This window comes from Acanthaster planci, linkage group LG05 (assembly GCF_054643075.1).
Source record: "Acanthaster planci isolate LZ-2023a linkage group LG05, COTS_SCS, whole genome shotgun sequence".
In the NCBI taxonomy this organism is placed as follows: Eukaryota; Metazoa; Echinodermata; class Asteroidea; order Valvatida; family Acanthasteridae; genus Acanthaster; species Acanthaster planci.
In genome coordinates this window covers 11,312,562-11,331,892 of record NC_141781.1, presented here as the reverse complement: position 1 = coordinate 11,331,892, position 19,331 = coordinate 11,312,562, and the positions used below count along the sequence as shown (strand labels likewise).

Sequence of the window (19,331 nt, the reverse complement as noted above, 5' to 3'; positions counted from 1 at the left end):
CGAGTAGTAGTCTGCTAGATGTGTAACCAGCAGTCCCCCGGTGCCCACCCTGGTTGGTCCCCTAAGCAATGAAGATTTCCTTTGGATAACTTCTGTTCGCTGCCACTGCCCAGCAGAGTTGCTGTCACCTAAACTGGCAAGCGTGTAAACCACGAATGGTTACTATCGTTTCAGGTTTCAAACCCACTGTGCTTCGAAGTCTTACTTGTTTCCAAAGTTGACTTTCTAGTTGGAGTCCAACCCTTTAACTAATTTGCTGAAAATATAATGTGAGTTGTGGCTGGTTAATGAGACAGTCTTTAGTGCAGCACTTGTGCCATAAACCACAGGCAGGAAGTGTAAATTGCATTACCACTAGAGACCTAAGGAAGAACAAATGGTTGGCCACAACGTGCTGTGGTTTGGTTCGGGAGGAGAGTTATTGTGCCTGGGGCACCCAAGCAGTTTTCAGCAATGTACGCACAAACCTGTGTCATCTTCACATGAACAGAATGTACTTGAATGTGGATGCACAGCCGAAATGTCACTGTCTGTCAGTATAAAGCAACCTTAGCGTTCTGAACTACCAAAAAGGGTGTATATTGTAGTATTAGTGGATGCGTGGAATCGTTGCCAGTAGTTAAAATGGTGCTGCATTGCTGGCAACGATTGGACCAAGGATGTATACAGTACTGCCAGTGTGCCAGCACTCCTAAGTAACTCGATCACAGAGAGGAGTTTGCAAGGTTGAGAGCTTCAGCCAAAGTTTGTGTCACTCTGGAGTGGCTTTGGGGCAGGGAAAGCAACAAGATCAGGGTCCTCAGGAGAGCCAGGAGACACAGGATAGCCATAATCTGCTCCTCCTGGTTTTTTCCAGAAGTCAAGATGGGTCGACCCCATCCTGCTTGGAGAAACACTGGAGTTAATTTCTCCTCCGATTATCGGCTGAGGTTGTGAAGGGAGCCCGTAAGGTCAGAAGTACTGGCTGTAATTGATAACAGAGGAAATATTTACAGACAGAACAATATTTGGCAGACGGCTTGCTTTGCCAGCTAAATGTCTTGAAAAGGTCAGATGCAAAGTTAAGGGGGGAGGGTTCTCGGAGGAAGGAACAATTTAATGTGGGGTTTGTGAAGAAGAAAGACTGTATGTTAGTTTTTTAAAAAGCATGGGGATTGGTTTACTTGATCACTCGAAATATCTTGGAGCATCCAGGACAGGAAGAAGTCAAACTGCCACGAACAAGAACCCCAACAGCCTGGCGGCCGTAGAAACCAAATATCAGTCTCCCTGGATGTCTCTCAACATGGATTCCCAAAACCCTTCCGGTATTCACATGTTTTCATTTCCACTCCAACCTTATCTGCCAACATAGGGTGAATCACGAATTAGTGGCAAACCTGAAACAGCTGTGTTTGGCAATGTGGTGACGTGAACACCAAGGGAGTCTGATTACCAGTCAAGTGCCCCCCTCTCCCTCCCTTACTCTCTCTCCTTCCCCTGCTGTAATTGCTGAATCTCCCCCCACCCTAGGGATCGTGTATTGGGACAATGCTGTCACTGTTATTGATTGAGATGTTGACTAGTTTATCGTGGGGAGGCAGACTCGGATGAGTCAAGACAGCAACCCATCTCCCATGTGCTTGGCGCAGGCAACCTCGCCGTTCCACCACAAGTCACCCGTGTGATGGAAGCTGATGCGATGGAAGCCAGGGGAACTAGTTCAGAGTTAGGGATCACTTGAGAAGAGAAGATGGTTCCCTTACGAAAGGTCAGCCGTTACCTAAAATCATGCAAACTTGAACTGGGGACGGCTAACCTAAATCGTTTTTCCCTTTAGTCTAAGTGTGAAATCATGAGTCAGAAGTACATGTACATGTAGACTCACTGTTGATCTGTGCAGTGTTTGACAAAATTTAGTGCAGAAAATTTTTCAGACTACAAACTAATCACAGTTTTTTCCTTGGACCCATTCATTACCATTATTTCTGCTCAAGTTATTCATATTCCTCAGGCAGTGAGATAATTTGCATCACGTTTCTGTCTTCCACATGAAGAAAAGTATGCATCCAACGTATAATTTTGTCAGAGATGAAAACAGGCTTCAGAAGCAAAACCAAGTCCAACAACTTTGCCCAAGTCAATTGCACAGGCTTCTCAACAAGGGGTTTAAGTCAACCCTAAACTGGAATTTCATTGCCTAGTCACTTAAAATTGGACTTCTTCAAGGCCAACAGATTGCGTGAACTTTCAGTAACACCATACAGGAAGTATAAGAAGCCACAGCAACTTGTCAGTGCCATCTGTCATTGCCGTTGTCTGTGCAAGCCAGAAAGTGATCAAGCTGTGGCTTGCATAGACTCAAAGATACACACACAAATTGTCCCGTAACTGGCTGGTTACTTGCTAAGTTTGGGCAAATGGATTGCACAAATGTAGGCTGTTGGTCAGTGTTAAAGGGTAGACCTGCAAGCAATTTGTTTTCCTAAAGACCTCCAAAATGCACTTTTTGTCTTATTTAACCCTATTTTTAATTTTTGTTTACTATTCCAAAGGGTATTTTGCTGCCTTTTTTAGTTCTAAAGCCGAGGAGATTTCCTTATTCATGAGCAAAACTGTGATGTCATACCAGGAAGAAAGCCTAAATGTTACATTGGTTTGTACACACAAATGTCATGCATTTTTGTAGATTTTGCAGGACGAAATGCTGATTCATTGTTGTTTACATGTGTGTGCACAGCAATAAGTGAGCTACCATGCTTTTCCTAGAAATGTTTTCAGTAAGGAAATCCTGGGTTCACAGTTTCAATAGCTGAACCTGCATGTATGCATCGAACCATGCCTTCCCTAGATGGCATCTCAACAACAGTGCCCTCAGTTGTCCAGGAAAGTATAGATAATTTGAAGCGTTAAACGGAGCGCACTTTTCCGTGCATCCAATCACATGGGAGTGTCAAAGAGTTTTCATACATTGAAGAAGAGTTGCAGACATATTGTGTCTTAGAAAACTTCATTGCGGCTACACTTTAATGCTATCGTTTAATGAGGGTAACACATCCAGTGAAAGCCAGTCATTTGGGGCCTTCACAGTGAAGAAGGTAATTTAGAAATGGTCAGTTTTAGAGGAGGGAGGAAACCCCAAAAGAAATTTATCCAGGGGAACTCTCAAATTTGGTAGAATTAAAAATTCCATCCACATGCCAACTTGGGTTGGATTTGAACCATGCCGAAGAGGTGGATGGAGAGGAATGAGCCACTGCACCAGCCTGTCTCCTGTTTTTGGCCTGTGAATGAAAACAAAAAGCGAAACAAAATAGCTTTGCCGCAGGTCAAGAAATGGCACTCAAACACTTGCTGGGAGAGTCACTTACATACATAGACTATGTTTTTGTCACTAGGGGCTGATGATTTGCTCAGAGTGAAGGAGACAGAGCTGGTGCCCAGGAGTGAGGTGTGTGGTTAGCTGGCAAAGGAGTACAGCCAACACACTGAGACAGCTGAGCCATATATCATGCAGCCCTCCCCCCCCACTCACACACAAGTCTCCGGTTGTCCTGGTTAATCAGCCAGGTCCCTCGGGCAGGGTATCCAGCCTGCAGATCTGGGCTATCTAGCATCCCCCCTCCTTCTTTGCAAGGGGGGGGGGACTTAGCATTGTAATGAACCAGTGTTTCCCTCGTGGCAAATAGGAATCAGCGTCAGGAGACCACTGACAAGCTGATCCAAGTCCTCCCCCCCACCCCTTCCCAATCTCCCCTAGGGAACCACACTCCTGCAGGAAACCAGGAAATACCTTGCAGGAGGAAAGGTATCCAAGACCACCTCAAATCACTACAGGATGAAGCAATGGTTAGCGGCAAAGAGCTCTGACATCCTGATGCCCTGTCAGAGTCAATTTTCAGCTTCATTAGATCCCCCCGCTCCCCTAACCAAGGGAAGATAAAGGGAGAGAAAGGGGGGAAAAAAGCCCTTCCCTCAAGTGTAAATGCTCAACTTTTTGGGACACAATTTATGGCAGGGTGGAAGAGAGAACGGAGGTTGTATGCCAAAGTGGGCAAGAGAAAAGCATCAGTCATCGGTTAGAGAGGTATGCACGCACATATAGACAGGATGGAGGGGGAGGGAGTCTGGGGTGGGGAGAGAGAGAGAAAGAGAAAGGTTGCGGAGCGTACTTCCTGGCGGTAACACCCATCACTACACGCCCTGGTGAGCTCACTCTGCCAGTTATTGGGGGGGGCCCAGAGGAGTCAACTGTAATTTCCTTACAATTACACAGGCAAGGAGTGATGCATGAGGCCACTCGATGGAAATGAGTAACTTACCTGCTGACCTGGAATTGACCCAAGTCGGGTGAGGTTCGTTTTTGGAGGATTTTATTTCACAACAGAAACAGAGTTTTGACAGGACTGGTTGGACGATGTCTTAATAAAAAGAGAGAAGGATGATATACAAGTGTACATGTAGTTTACAGTTACAAGCTAAAAGAAAGCCAAGATTTGAATGTTTTGGGATGTTGTCCGTCAGCTGCATGAACATTCCTGTACAGATACAGTTCATGTTGTGAGGTTTGCTGTCGCGAGGGAATGCATTTATTCACTGTCCCTGTGGCGCATGTGCTACATGTCGGGACTGTTTGTAGAGCATTTCCAGGTTTCACTTTAAGGTGCTTCATCATGGTAAACTGTGTTATTGCGTGCATGTACTAGGCTCAAAAGTCGTAGATTGGTCATCTATTAACAGACTTATTCGTTTACTGTGAGCAGTGTTCATATAGCATAAAGAGTGTGCCTTCTAGGGATCACTGGAACGGATGATAAGATTAGGTTGTTTGTACAAGATCCAGCAGGCCTATTACATGACATGTCATGTCTGGTTAGAGAGTTAATCAGCATTCTCTCCCAGGGTATGTAACAAACTAACCCAGGGTGGTATGGGATTTTGACTGTGTCTTGTGATTAAGCAGCAGGCAAGCTTATATGCCAGACGCGCGGAAACACTCTTTGGCTCAATACCATGCTTGCCTAATGACGGATCCACTCATTAAAATACATGGGGATAGAGGGGTCATGGCCCTGCGTGTTACTGTGTGCCCCTATTATTTCAGTGAGCCTGGACCCTCCTTTCCCATGCCTCATATTGATTATTGATCAACAGTTGTCACGCTTTCCTGGTTTTGAAAAACCGATCGTTTGCTCTTCTGAATGGCTGAAAGTTACTCAGTTCAATGAATCATGGGGAAAAATTACTCTAGCAAGATGTTGGCGAAACATCAGAATCGAGCCGGTGACAAACGTGGGGTGTGCACATGAGAGAGCAGATGCTTGTCCGATTTCACTTCTCCAGCTAGGCCTCGTGATCACATTGATGGAGCTGGAAATGAAATAGTGATGGTAGACACTTGTTATCCAGTGGGTTACTTTTTGGGAGGGGGGGATAGATGAGCTGTCAGTCCCTAGACTGTCATATCCTTTGAATATCACAAGAGTCATCAACAGCTGAATGTTGTCAGTGATGTCTGTCTTGGGCTTCTCACAAATTCAGATAGACAGGATGGGAAGTACGAACTACACAGTCCATTCCATTTTGCAACATGCAGCAACATGGTATCTGTTGATCACATGACAGGAGAACATGCGCATAGGACAGTCACAGCTTACAGTACATCTCATAAATATTCAGAATGTACATGCATGTACCTTGACATGGCCGTTGATCAAATAAGCCATGTGCGAGTTAAATTTGAATAAAATCTGGTACACTGAGCTATTTGATTGCGCACAAACGTAACAATTTTAATTCCACAGGCTAAAGACGCTGTTGCTATACCTCGTGGTTCGGGGCAAGCTTTTGCATAGCGACCACCATCTCTGGAATGGACTGGTTCCTTTGTGCCCTTCCTATCCATTGGGGAATAGTGTATTGTTGCAGGGCATCTCTTATGTAACTAAGCAAAAGCTTGCCCCGAATCATGAGGTATAGCAACATTGTTTTTAGTATGGAGAATTTAAATTGTTATGTTCCCCGTGAATTAAAAGAACTCAGAGTACCAGATTTAATTCAAAGGTCACTCGCAAAAGGCTTTTTGCTGTGACGTGCATGGAAATAGATTTTCAAACCATAAATGCTGTGCCGCTGTTCTGTGATCACAATCGGCACTGTTTACTTTCTTGCTACCCCACCCATTCACAAAATGCAGAAATGACATTTTAACCAGATGTTTCAGCCGTTCGTCAATCAGTTTGCTGCCATTGTGTGCAGGTGACTCATAGAATCTATACAAAGTATATGTGCATGTTTCGCAGCAAATTGCTGAAAGTGTGCAAAGGTCGATTCTCTGCTCTTTGAGTAAATGAACGTTGCATGCTGTATTTCAAACAAACTGACTGGGCATATATATAATATGTTCTTCAGCATTTGAATCGGACCTAGTCCTCTTGTAAGTCTAATGAAAGAACTGCCAAACCATGTCCTCAAACCTTGTAACATTGAAAATGTAAGGGCAAACTTGAAAACCAGTGAGCTTTCCATGGATGATTTTTTTGTTCAGGAAAGAATAATATCATGCTCCATCAACACATAGAGACACCGGGATGACAGACAACCCATTGGTGCCCAGTATTCAGTGCCCGCATGAATCCACTCCGAGTGGAACAAAAGAGGGCTTTTTTTTTTTTTTGGTACTCACTGCGTAGGTGTGCAAGTATATGCGCGTTTGATGCAGAGCACACTGAGTACGCATAGCTAATTTATTCCGGCTTGTGTGGTCTTTGTGTACATGCAGAACGCGTGCAAGAACCCGCTCGTAACCACCTGTCTTTCTTTCGTCGATGGGGGGTGCACTTCGTGTATCCTACATTTTTATGTTCATGAAGGGAACAAAGGATGTTCCCCTGTCCTCTGTAGTCAGTCTGTTGTCTTCAGTGGACGGTGCCTGTGCTCTGTGGTAGGGTGTTACATTGTGGGAACAGTTGGAAATGCATTGCCCTCTCCTCAGTGTTATACACATCGTAAAAACTTGACTGGTTGAAATAACATGTGCATGCTTTGGACTAGGCAAGCCCATGCATTCAGTGTGTTACCTCATAACACAGATTGGTACCTATTGAATACCAAAGTGAATGCCACATTCACAATTATGAGTGTAAAAGGAACCGGTGATTGAACCAACATATGTGCATATTCCATTCACTTGTGCGGCACTTCCTGGTTCTATATAATATCACATTTTAGTACTCTATTGTGAAAATTTTCCTCTCTCCAGCAATGTTACATGTAAGTTTTGTAAAAAAAGGAAAAAAAAGAAACAAACTCAGGTTTGCGAACCCACGCATTTTGTTGTTTTCCTGTCGACACACTCCGGTGCTGGGGACGCTCCTCGATCCAGCCAGATGTCATGGGCAGACCCCCATCTCTTCCAGATAGAAACATGCCACAATTCAGCACCCCATTGAAGATGACACGTGCATGTGTCATCATTGACCTTAGCTCTGTCAAAAAGTCACCTGTAAGAACCAGAGTCTATGATTGTTTCATGGCACTGATTGAATTAGCCCTCGTCTTGGAAGGGAGGACAGTATTGGGTCACAGCAAATCTCCTTGCCACATGTTTCCACTTTGAGGACAAAATTGGCTGTCATTTTCAGTTGGACCTGCACATGTAATCAAAGCTGGGAATTTTTTTCCTAATGTGAAAAGGTGTTTACAGGTGTTCCACTTAAGAAAACAGACTGTCCCAATTATTTGCAGCTTTGTTAACTTTGTTATTGTGCACAAGCCCAAATAGTTTAATGTCCAGGAAACAGACAGGTTTGTAGACATCCCGTTCACTTGAGGGGATTTCAATTAAGTACATTGCAAGTGGCACATTTCAAGGATCCCGTTACCTAATTTTTTTAAAGTGCAATGTCACGGACCTTCATGCGTGGTGTCTGGCATTCCATTCTGACTTGTTTCATGGGAACGGTTTCCCATAAGGTGCTTCAGTATCATCCTGTGGCGAGCCTAAGAAAAAAAACGTTGGGAAATGCCTTTCAAATGTCAAATTCCAAGGTTTTCTTGGTTTTGTACATGAATAACCCCCTTGACAGAAAGAGAGATATGACAGAAAGCCATGACTATGCAGATGTCATGTGGTACTAGTCATGCTCATTCCAATGAGAATTTATCACGTGTATTCTGTGTTTGGCTAGGCTTGTCTCAGCATAGTGTGCTGTTTTGTTTAATTTTGGTTAAAAAGTTGTCCTTTGTAATTGCTGTTTTTCTGAAAACTGTATATCTAATATCTTTTTTGTAATGTCATTAATCATGTACAATTTGGCGACACAGCCATGCCACAAACAATAATGATAACATTGCATAAATTACATGTCCTCATACAGACATCCATGCATGTTGTGACAATGGAGGACAGCGCATGTCCTAGTTTCTCAGTTATGTTTTATTAGTAGAGAAACATCAATCAGCCTGTATCCAGTCAGTCCAACAATGGAGAGCATTCAATTTCATTCAAGCATTGTAGACCTACAATCAGTTTCTATAGATCTCAGAGACAAAGACATCTTCAGACATCTTCCTTTACTTCCTTCAACTGTCTTTGAATGTGTCAAACCAGCCAGCTGACCCTGACAAGTTCAGTGACATCAGCACTTGTAAGCAGGTCATGGGTTTAATTCCACCCAGGCAAGCTCGTGATATTGTTTTTCTCACAAGTTCTCGGGAAGCACCAAGCATGCAGTGCTCTATCAAATGTTAAGTTGTCAAAGGGCACTTCAGATGTTAAATTAAGAGCCTTACTCGTTGTTTAGTTTAGTATATGCTCATTGGACCCCTACAGTCTGAGATTTTAAACAAAGTGAGTCTAAAGATCGGTTCATACTTGTCAAAAAAGCAAATATGAATGCAATTTTATGTTGTCACTGAGATGTGCGCTGCAAATTTGCAAAATATAGCATATTTCAACTCATGCAAATTTCACTGCAAACTTTAAGTTTGCTTCTTTTTACTGAAGCGTGAACTGTCCTTCAAGCCGTTTTTTGAAGGTAATTTGTGGTTCAGTTTTCACCACAAAAAGCAACCTGAACTCTTTATCATGTATCGCACAGTTTGGCATCGTAATGGAAATGGATGTTAATATGAGGTGAAATGGTTTGAGGGCTCCTGACGGATTTCACCGTGCAAGATTCTTTTGTTGGCTTGCAGCTCATAAATGGTAACTTGCATTTTGTGATAAAGAAAAATGTCAAGCACAACCTGTTGAGTATAATACCATCACTGGCAGAGGAGAAACTTCATTGTAGTTGACTGGTTTTGTAGCAATTGCTTGCCTCGTTTTTCGGGTGACATTTAACGTACCAGACCCAGTAAAAGGCTGTGATCCTGCCTCTGAGGCATCCCCGTGATTGGCTCCTCTATCAACGGCAATCACATTTGGCTCTATATTTCCTGTTTATTCCCCCGTGCAGTTGATGAATGCCGTTCTCTTTCTCATTCCCCCCCCCATCCCTCATCTATTCTTGGATCCTGCCTGCCTACAGACAGACGCATGTTAAATAGTCTAATCAAATTGTGTTATCAAGGCTTTGCAGATACCTGTTAGTAGCAGACATGTATTTCTCCAACCTTGACCTCAGGCACAGACCCCGATATTCCACTTAGAAAAATAAAAGTGAGGCAAAGAGAATGGTTTATGGATGAAAAAAAAAGAAGAAAATGCAGCAATTAAGATCTGCCTCAACTTTACATAACTTGCTGAAATGGCATCATTTGCTGTGGCATCTCCTATCTAAATTTAGCTGGCCCTTCGACGGGAACTTGTCCCACTGCTGAAAAATGTGACACTTTGTCACAAAAGCCTTTAACTGGACAAGGGTTGATCCCTAGTAATGTATTCGTCAGAAATTTTTGCTGGTGTAGGCCTATATGTTATGATACAAAGTGCAACATTGTAAAAACTGCTTCAGGCATGCAAGTTGTCAGATTTGTACTCAATTTTCTATTGGTCTTCTCTTTTTTTTTTCTTTATTTCGAAGTTTGGGGCTAACAGAAAGGATTGTCATATCATTTTAAGCAATAAATGTTATGGTAACTGAGGGCGAGATGGCACCTCAGCAAAATCTGACAAAATATGGCACACTCGTTTCCTCAGTACACTATAGGTTGATAGAACCTCTGTCAAAAACAAGAGTTATTCTTTCTCACCACAGGGCAGCATCATTTAATTGCTCCCAAAGACCAGTCAGTTGGTTTATGCTTTATTATTAGCATCAAAGAGTGTTGGTACCCTGCTTAAGCAGGTTACTTGTCAAGTTGTCGTGTTAAGTACGTTATTGGTCATGAATTGTTCCCAGCTACCTGTTGCTTTGGAAATAAATTTCCTGAACACTGAAACCTGCTCAACGACTTTATGAAATGGTCCCATTCCGTCCTGCAACTGTAACCAGAGTTTTTGTTTTGTAAGTAATACTGACAGCACAATATTTAATTTTCCAGATGCGCGGATGCACAGATTTGCGGGTGACCACATCAATCCCCGCCAGGAATTTTTGTTCATCTTTTTTTTGGGGGGGGAGTTGGTTATAAGGTTTGCAGGAAGGAAACGTTATCATCCAGGCATCTTTATTTTATCTTTTTCTTCATGACCTAGATAAAAACTGATTGATTTGCATTAAAAAAAACCCAAATTAGAGTTATTCTCTGAGTGATAAATCTGTGTTCAAATTTGCCAATTTCTTTTATGTTTCATTCATTTATTTTTTGCTTCCTAAATTTTCCTCCAGACACTTCTTCGTGTCCTTTGCCTCCGCCAGTTCGGACATTTCCTCACCACCGTCAAAGACTTGAGTTTTGTGCACGACGACAAGCACAAGGCTTTCCATGTACCATCAAGTGAGGATGCTGTTGACTTGCAGGATGCAAGCACAGAGTCAGAGGAGATGGAGACAAAGCCTGTAAGTTATGGATCAGTTTATTTTCCCGTGACTTTTTGTTTCGGTGTTGGACCCCATTTCTTCCCTGCTACAGAAGTAATCAAGGGAAGAAGCTTAATTAAAGAATGCATTCAAATTAAAGTGAAAATGTAAAGTGGAAAGCGTCAGGGTTGGAGTTGAGCCCAACACAGGTCCTTTCACAAGGCCTTATACAAGTCGGTCACAAGATCAGCCACAGGAAACAAGATGAACAACGACAAAAGAATGCTTTTGTCACAGTTTATATGAATAGCTCATGACTTGGCTTGAGACTATGTGACTTGTAACGATCTGTTAGCGGACTCAACCACAGTGCTGATTTGTTCAGCTCTGATTGAAATGAATGGTGTGTACCAACAGGCAGCATAACAGGCTGCCTCACTCTGTGTCAAGCTCCAGCATTTCTGCAGAATCTCTGGTTTCAGAGTCTCCAGAGTTTCAGAGTTTTGTACAATCTGCACTCAGTTACCGGTAGCTTTGACCGTCTTTATTGGAACTGAAGTTTCCCTAGACTCGGCAAATTTGTAGGCTGATTTTACACTTCCATGTTGCCTAGAACCAAGTGGAGACATTTTGTTGTTTTATGCTTGGCCGGCCAACCTATCAGATTGGCCGAGAAACACAAAGAGATTCAACCCCATGTCACAAGCTGAACAATTGGATATGTTGTCTCCTGAACAATGGGATGTGCTTGATGTCTCGTGTTGTGACAAGTCCTGGGTTCATTCATCACGTTGCAAGCTACACTCGCCTGCAATTTGGAAACTGTGTCTCCCTGTTCTCTCCTCGGACTAGAGCTTGGAGATTGAGCAGGTGTGAAGCTCATAATGTTTTATTTTATTTGTTAACTTTTTCTGCAGCCACTCAGTTTGAGGTGTGAACAGTCCTATTTAGGGCATAATCCCCTTAGACCTTTCAGGGAAATATGACTTGTTTCAACCCAAAGATGATTGGTAGTGAGTCCTCTTTGTTGTGATATTCCAATATCCCTCAGCAATCGAATCTGTTGCATTTGATATTTTTATAGAATTCCATCTGAAAAAGTATAAAATGGGTGCTGGGTGTTATTGCTCCACAAATGAGATGTAGCTGCTCCGGCTCCAAACCTTTTCCAACCAAACCTCACCTTTGTAGCATTTAACTCCCATTTTACATCCTAATTATTTGTATATTAATTTGCATGGTAATATTAAGATTAACTAATTTACATATTTACACAATGTACATATATCAATAAATTATTAACCCACACCCACCCAAACTTTGTAAACACCACCAGGCTTGAACCCACGTCTTTGCTGACAAATTGTGGATTTTGTAGAGTCGTTGTCACGTGAAGCATAGGGATAGATTTTCAGATGAGTTATTACAGAATGTCCTGCAGAGGACCAGATCTCTGACTATGCTTGAACTTATTCACTTTGATTGTTGTAGCCAGCAGCCAATATTGTTTGCTCTACCATGGCCCTAAATCGCACATTACTGATGCACCATTTTGATTCCCCACCAATCTTCAGACGCTGAGCACACACACAAACAGCCCAAGTACACACAGGCACCTCCAATATACACACAGGGGGGAACAGTTACAATGACTCAACACAGCTATCTGTGTCATTTATCTTATCACCACAAAGTAATAACTAAACTCACTGTGAGAAAGAGAGATATAGATTGAGTTGAAGGGGGAGGGAATGGTACTGGAAAGCTGTCAATATTAACACAGCGATAATAGCCAAGTGCCAAGTAGGGGCATAGATAAAAACCTGCGCAAACAGGCTGAAGTGGTGTCCACTCCCCAGGTGTGTGTTTGTCTGAGGGGGGGTTGTTTGTTAATGGTTAAACTGATTTGGTAGAGGTCACAATGCAGGTTTTTTTTTTCCCACACACTGCCAGTAAACAAACACATCTAGAGAGCTCAGGTGTTGTAATTTTGCCCCCCCCTTTTTTTTTAATCTACCCTCTTACAAATTTTTTTGATATCTGATCTGTGAACCTTGATTGGCTGTAATGAGATGTTGAACTGGGTTATGAGTTAGAGGGGTAAACATTTGTTTGGCGATTACAGCGATAACGGTGTTGTTTTGATGTGGATTCAATTCCCCTTTGGTAGCCCTACCCCTCATCCAGCGGTCAGTTCTCGTACAAAGAGAACTTTGCCAGATCATCTGTAATATTTTCGAGCGTTTGTCCTGGTGATGTAGTAGTAGATTGATTTTTTATAGGGGGGTGGGTTGGTGGAGTGGACGTTTGTTAACGGACTACCATAATCATGCTCATCCAGTTTGTCATTGAATAGGGGTAGGATATCCCTCCGATTTTTAATATCTGAAGGTTTAATGCCCCTCCCTAGGAAAAAAAACTGATAGGAGAAAAGTAAAATAGTCCTTTGTTGACTGGTTAATTTGAAGGAAACAGATTTTCCTGTCTCTTGACCTAGGGCAGAGCTTACAGCCCAAAGTAGTGGGTTCCCTGGCTCTCTTCAAGAGCTCACCTGCCCACAATTAAAAGCAATTTACCCTACCGCATGGGCCCAGTACTTTCTCTACAGAGCAGACGTTCATGTGCATGTACATGTATTACCCCTGACCAGCTTGGTCATAGACATTACCAGCTCATACACAGCCACTGCACCATTTTACACGTTGTTATTACCAATTGAATGCACAATAACCAGATAATGCCTTGACAAATATTTGTAATGATGTTCTTGAGTAGGGGAGAAGCAAGTGGGGAGCATAAGCTGTGCCCCTACTGGATTTTTTTTTTTCAAGGGTTTTACCGAGCCGAAGATAAAATGAAAAGTGTTTAAAAGGGACCACTGTCTGCACTTGGACTTTCGACATGGGACAATTTTACCAAGACCGCAGGGAGAAGTAACCAAGCAATCAGTACAGTGACTTATGAGAGTGCTTTGCATGACCGTTCTGCATTTGTTTTCGTCCATCAACACAATGTTGCCATCTGGAAATGGTGCACTTGTGTAACACCAGTTAAACTTCCAGCTGTATCAATATTAACTCTGCCATGACTGAGCCCAAAAGAGGAACAGTGCCCTGGAAATACTGGCCACGTGCCGCACCGCAGTGAAACGTGAAATGCACATGGGCAGTTTCCCATGCTGCTTTGCTTGGAGGGGATGAACCGTTACACTCTGCTGAGTTGCTTTTTTCCATGCTTTTCCCGACTCGCACTGTCCACACCATTGGACTTTCCATCCCAGGGAAAGTGTAAAAAATAACTGCACGGCTCAGTAAAAATAACCAAGAGTAAAGCTTCCTGGAATATCCAAACTGGACTTTAAATGGGAAGAGTAACCATCGGTCTTGGTAAGTTTGGCCCAAAAAAGACCAGTCCTAGCAGGGCTATGATAAACAGGGTGAGATTTCTTAGCTTTTCAGCTGATTTCAGCTTTTTTGGTTTTGGATTTCATCTTTTTTTCCTCACTGGCTGTGTGCAAAAGTGTAGGAGATTTCCACAGTTCAGCTTCTTTTTGTCTTTTTTTCAGCTGTTTTCAGCTATTTCTATCATTGGTCAATCTCATCCCTGGATAAAGTGCCTTGCTTTGAACCTCCGATCTTTGATATACTGCCAGATGGGAAGTTGAAATGTGAAAAAAAAAATGGTTGTGTTGCTAAGCAACGTAACATTATTATGTGTTGGGATTCAGTCTCTCCCCTCCCCCACCTGATCTGTGATCATCTGCCAGGTGGGAAAATGTGTGAAATACAGTGAAGTGCCTTGCTCAGGTACAGAATGGCATATGTAGGGATTTGAACCCCCAAATCTTTAATGCTTTGTGAATGCCATGTTCATGCATATCGCAGACTCCTCTACCATGAGGCGTTATTTACCACACCTCAAGTTGAAGCCAAATAGGTTACATGAATAAATTATCCATAAATCACAACGTGGTGCCCTTCATGTAAGTGTGACCCATGCCAAATGTTGCCATCTATGATCTGAATTAACTAGGCTAAGTTGAATAAGTAAACAAGAAGGCTCCCAACAGACTATGCAGTTACCTATTGGTCCCTTTCAAAGCCTCCTGCTCAGCAACCACCCTTGCCTATCAGCAATGACCCGCTTTTTTCTTCCTTATCGAATCACCAGTGCCCTCAAATAAGAAGTATTTTATTTGCATCTTGCACAATGTAGTGCAAATATTTTCCCTGTGTCAGGCTGGGAGCAGTCAATTCTTAATTTATCACGACAGATTACAGCTCCACTTGTTTACCACCTTTAATCCGATGTCTTTTTCTTTTCTTATCTGCTCCCCGTCAGCTTTGCCCCAAATTAGGACAAGATAAAATGTCTGTAGTGAAAAGGCTTGCCGACACTGACCAAATATTGGCACAGTTATTGGGCTAGATTCTTCCTGTGAAGAGGCCCCATTTGGAGTTCACAGTTCAGTTGAAATTACAGCAAATAATGGGATTTCCAAGTGGGCTAATGACACATTTGGATTTGCAACCCCCACCAAAAAAAAATTTTTAATTGGTTTTTCAAGTTGTTCTTTTGATATGGTGTCTTTCGTAATAAAACACTCTCAGCTGTGCCACAAAAATCATGCTAATTGCAGTTACTTAAGACAAATTTTGTTCCATTTGTTGAACTGTTCAGAACAGAATGAGAATCCAAAAATGATCCAGTTTTTAATCTTGTCAGTGGTTTAAAATGTTGCTGCTAAATAAAGACTGCAATCCAGGCTTTGTCCAGTCTCCACCTCCAAAAAAGTAACTAAATGGATGAAATATGATCTGACCCTGAAACGAAAAGCCAAAAATAAAACTAATCCCCAAAACATGCTCACCTGACAGCCATAACATAATTTTTATTCCCCGGTGATCTTTTTTTTTATTTGAGGGGGAAAACAATCTGTCGCGCCAGCACGATCACCGTCAACACTGAAATTTTCTTTTCAGGCTACAAGGGACGATGGGAGTCAAATGGAATTAATCCGGCCGGTTATTGGTATCTGTCAGTTGCTTCCCAGTGCACAAGAGACAACAGCCAGGGTCCCCCCAATCCTGGATATCACTTGAAACTTGATGTCCTTATCTTCCCAGAACCCCCCCCCAGCAATTTACTCTGAGTTAGAGACAGACTCCTGGCCTGAGGAATTCCCCAGACTCTCATCCATCCCAGCAGTCCTAGTCTGAAATTCTAATCCCAAGGTTGGCCCCTTGTGCTGACAGAAATATAATTTTTTTGGTTCCTTTTTAAAGAAAACAAATGCAGTGAGGTGGTTTATTCCAGCATGCTGTTTAGTACGTGTGCACATGAAGTTTCATGTGTGCACATGAGAGTTCAAGTAGTGTGTCTGCTGCCCTCTGCGTTCAGCAAAAAGCAGATGTGTTGAAGGGACTGGCCTTGCTCACGAGTTGACCCTCATGAATTGAAAGCAAGGTGATCCCTGGAAATGTTTTCTTAAGACTTTATGAACAGAATAATGCTACAGGGGCAAAAGATTCCCATCCTTGAGTAGTTCCAATGGATAAAAAGCAGATAAAGGTTATCTTGGATGTAAAGTAATGTCACCTTTTTCACCCAAATGAAAAATATTTTTTAAAGTGAGGTTGAACCTGCAGTTCCTTATTGTTACAAAATAGTCACGCTTCTTATTTCCATATCAGAGCTTTCAATTAATAAAGTGGATTCATTGGGCTTGATCCATAATGGCCATCACCAGAAAAGGAGCCCATTTGCTGGTGAGTTGATTTGCCTGCCAAGCTGAAATTGAGGCTGATGTCAGGTACTTACCAGCAAATTAATGGTGATAATTCATTTTGTTTTCTTTTATTATATTTATGTCTGATCATTTAACACCGTATTTAGCGCCAATTACAGGATAATAATAATGTCCTGCTGGTCATCCGTCGTTTGACCAGACACTCGGGAATCGGATTGTGGTTATTTATTGGTAAAAAAAAAATTTTGGGTCACTCTCTGGCACTCATGTATTTTAAATTCAACCATCTTGGAATGGATCAAGCAACTGCTTGTGCACCTGATCTCGTGGAATCATATGATATACTAGTACAATCAGATGTGTCAAATGTGCAAGTCTGCTAGCACCTGGTTACCCCATTGTTATAGTCGGTATAGTCGAGTACTTTCAGGTACTTTTTTCAACCACCAAATACTGTGTTTTTTGTTAGGAATATAGCAAGCTCAGCAGTTGCAGGCAAATGAAGTTAACGGTGGAAAGAAGCAATAAACTTCAGACCTTTAGATACATAATAAGTCTTCATTAAATTTTGTTGTGAAAGTACTCAAAAGTACTTGGCAAATACTTCCCGAAAACATGTGCCTTAAAGTCTTAGTTTTTACAGTATTTGGATTATCCAAACTCTTTAATTTCTCAAGCATTTTCTATTCAGTGTCTGTATAATTCTGCTTTATCTACAGAAAACATGTTCACGTATGCTCAAGATGATGGATGTATGATTGAAAGAAAAACGAGTTGAAATGACATGGGCAATAATTACGGCACAGTTTTGCATTTAATTTTTGCATTTTAAAATGGTCTTTTGGTAAGCCAAATTTTTATATATATCAGCAGACATGTGTTCACCGATTATGCACTGATTCACCAGCAACAGCAAGGGCTATGGATGAATCAGATGTCCCTATCGGTGCCATCTGGACCTTAAATCTTCCCTTCGTTCCAGGGCTTGAAGAAGCTCGCTCCTTTTTTCCTACCTTGGGGTGGAATAAATTGAAGAGTTATCTGCAGCTCATCGCACTCTTTTTTCGTCTGTATCAGCAATTCAACCCCCCCATTGCACTTACAAGGACCTGTTTACCGAAAAAAAATCTTTCATTTGCCAGTCCAGGCTTTCAAAGGTCGTCACTTGGGTGTTGCGCAGGAGATGAGTGGTCTTCTGACACAACTGAAATGTTTGACTAGTCGACAGAAGAAAGGGAGACAAAGAAGGAAAAAATAGTGGGAGCCATCACAAAATCAACAAGCGTTGCCGATTGCAGAAGCGTTAACATCTCGAGTGTTTCAAATTTCAAGTGGCCCGAGCATATTATTATCATCCTGGCTTTATCAGCCCGGGCAATCTGGCCTAGTTGTTGGCATTGGGGAGATTAATCAGGAAGATTGATCCCTATTATGTGGGGCATGTTTGCGATACTGTCACCAGGTAACTGGAAACTTTGCCATGTTATTTGAACGGCCTGATGCAAGATGAGTATACATTTACACAGGCCTGGAGTTTCCATTCAAGGGCAGGTTTTTATTAATATCATAATCTTGCCGGGTATTATGGAGTCTCTCAAAAGACTCTGAAGTCTTGATGCGTGACTAGTTTTTGAATTTTTTTTTCTGATCAGGCAGGTCCAGAAGCACTCGAGCTGCACTATTCAAGGGTCATTTTGAAGGGCTCACGAATCTCTCAAGATGTTTTGAAGCTCAATTTTCCTCACTTTTTTTTTTCAAAACACATTGGATGACTTGGCTGATGAAATTTTATTGCTCATGGCTCAGTGATAATTAGGGCACCTGTCATCTGTGTAAACACTTTGGAAATATTTTTGCCAACAGCTTTTCCTAGTCCTCCCTCATCAACACTCAAGTTTAATTTGTGTGTTGAAAAGATTTACAAGGTATATTTGCTTTGATTTAACAGCCTTAGGCAGGGTTGTGCACATTATGGGCTTTTTTCTACAGTGCTTAATTAAAGCACAGAGCAAGGAGTCCTCGCTCTATGATTAAAGACAATTGACTCTCTGTGTTAATTACTTTCTTTGTAGGCTCAATTGTCAGTGTGTTGTTCAGCATTTTCTTGTTCTTATTAAAAAAAAACGTTCACGGGCTTGTTCATATAGATGTTAATAGGTTTTTGTTGACAGATCTTTTTTACATGGACTTGTTGATTTGTTGACTTGGATCATGTAGTGATTGATTTGTTGTTTCATGGTTTAATGTAAGTTTGTTATTGAGAAGTGCTTGTAACACTTTGCCAAGTGGTTGGCTTCACCTGTGGTCTGATTGAAAGGTAGGCTAGGTTAGCTGGTGACCTTTGGCTGATTTTTTGTCTGGCAGGTTGTAAGTGATGTTCTCCTGTGCTTCTGTCTGCCTCAGCCCAGGAATTCTAGCAAGGAAAATGTAATGTGATTCCCAGCGAACCAAAAGGCCAAGTCATGCCAGAACAGAGCATGTGTGTAAGTCAACACAGGGCCACACTACATGTACATGTACATGTACATGTAATAGGGTGGATCTCATGCACCCTCATTGTTGTTCCTGAAAGACCCCCCCCACACGGATTTCATTTTGGGCATGCGCTGTTGGAATACCGAACATGCCATTACATTACAGCCAAATTAAATAAAACTTAGTGAGTGCCATTTCACTATGACTGTTGATTTCAGCGT

The 19,331-nt window shown here is 42.1% G+C and overlaps 1 protein-coding gene across 7 annotated transcripts in view; it reads left to right on the top strand.

The window, feature by feature from the left end:
• The window catches only part of smg5 (SMG5 nonsense mediated mRNA decay factor), a 98,358-nt gene that overhangs the window by 22,072 nt on the left and 56,955 nt on the right, over positions 1-19,331 (top strand). For all 7 annotated transcript variants that reach the window (XM_022238759.2, XM_022238723.2, XM_022238733.2 and 4 more), the window contains exon 17: positions 10,755-10,925. In XM_022238759.2, the coding sequence (XP_022094451.2) occupies positions 10,755-10,925 (171 nt within the window). The remainder of the gene's footprint in view (positions 1-10,754; positions 10,926-19,331) is intronic.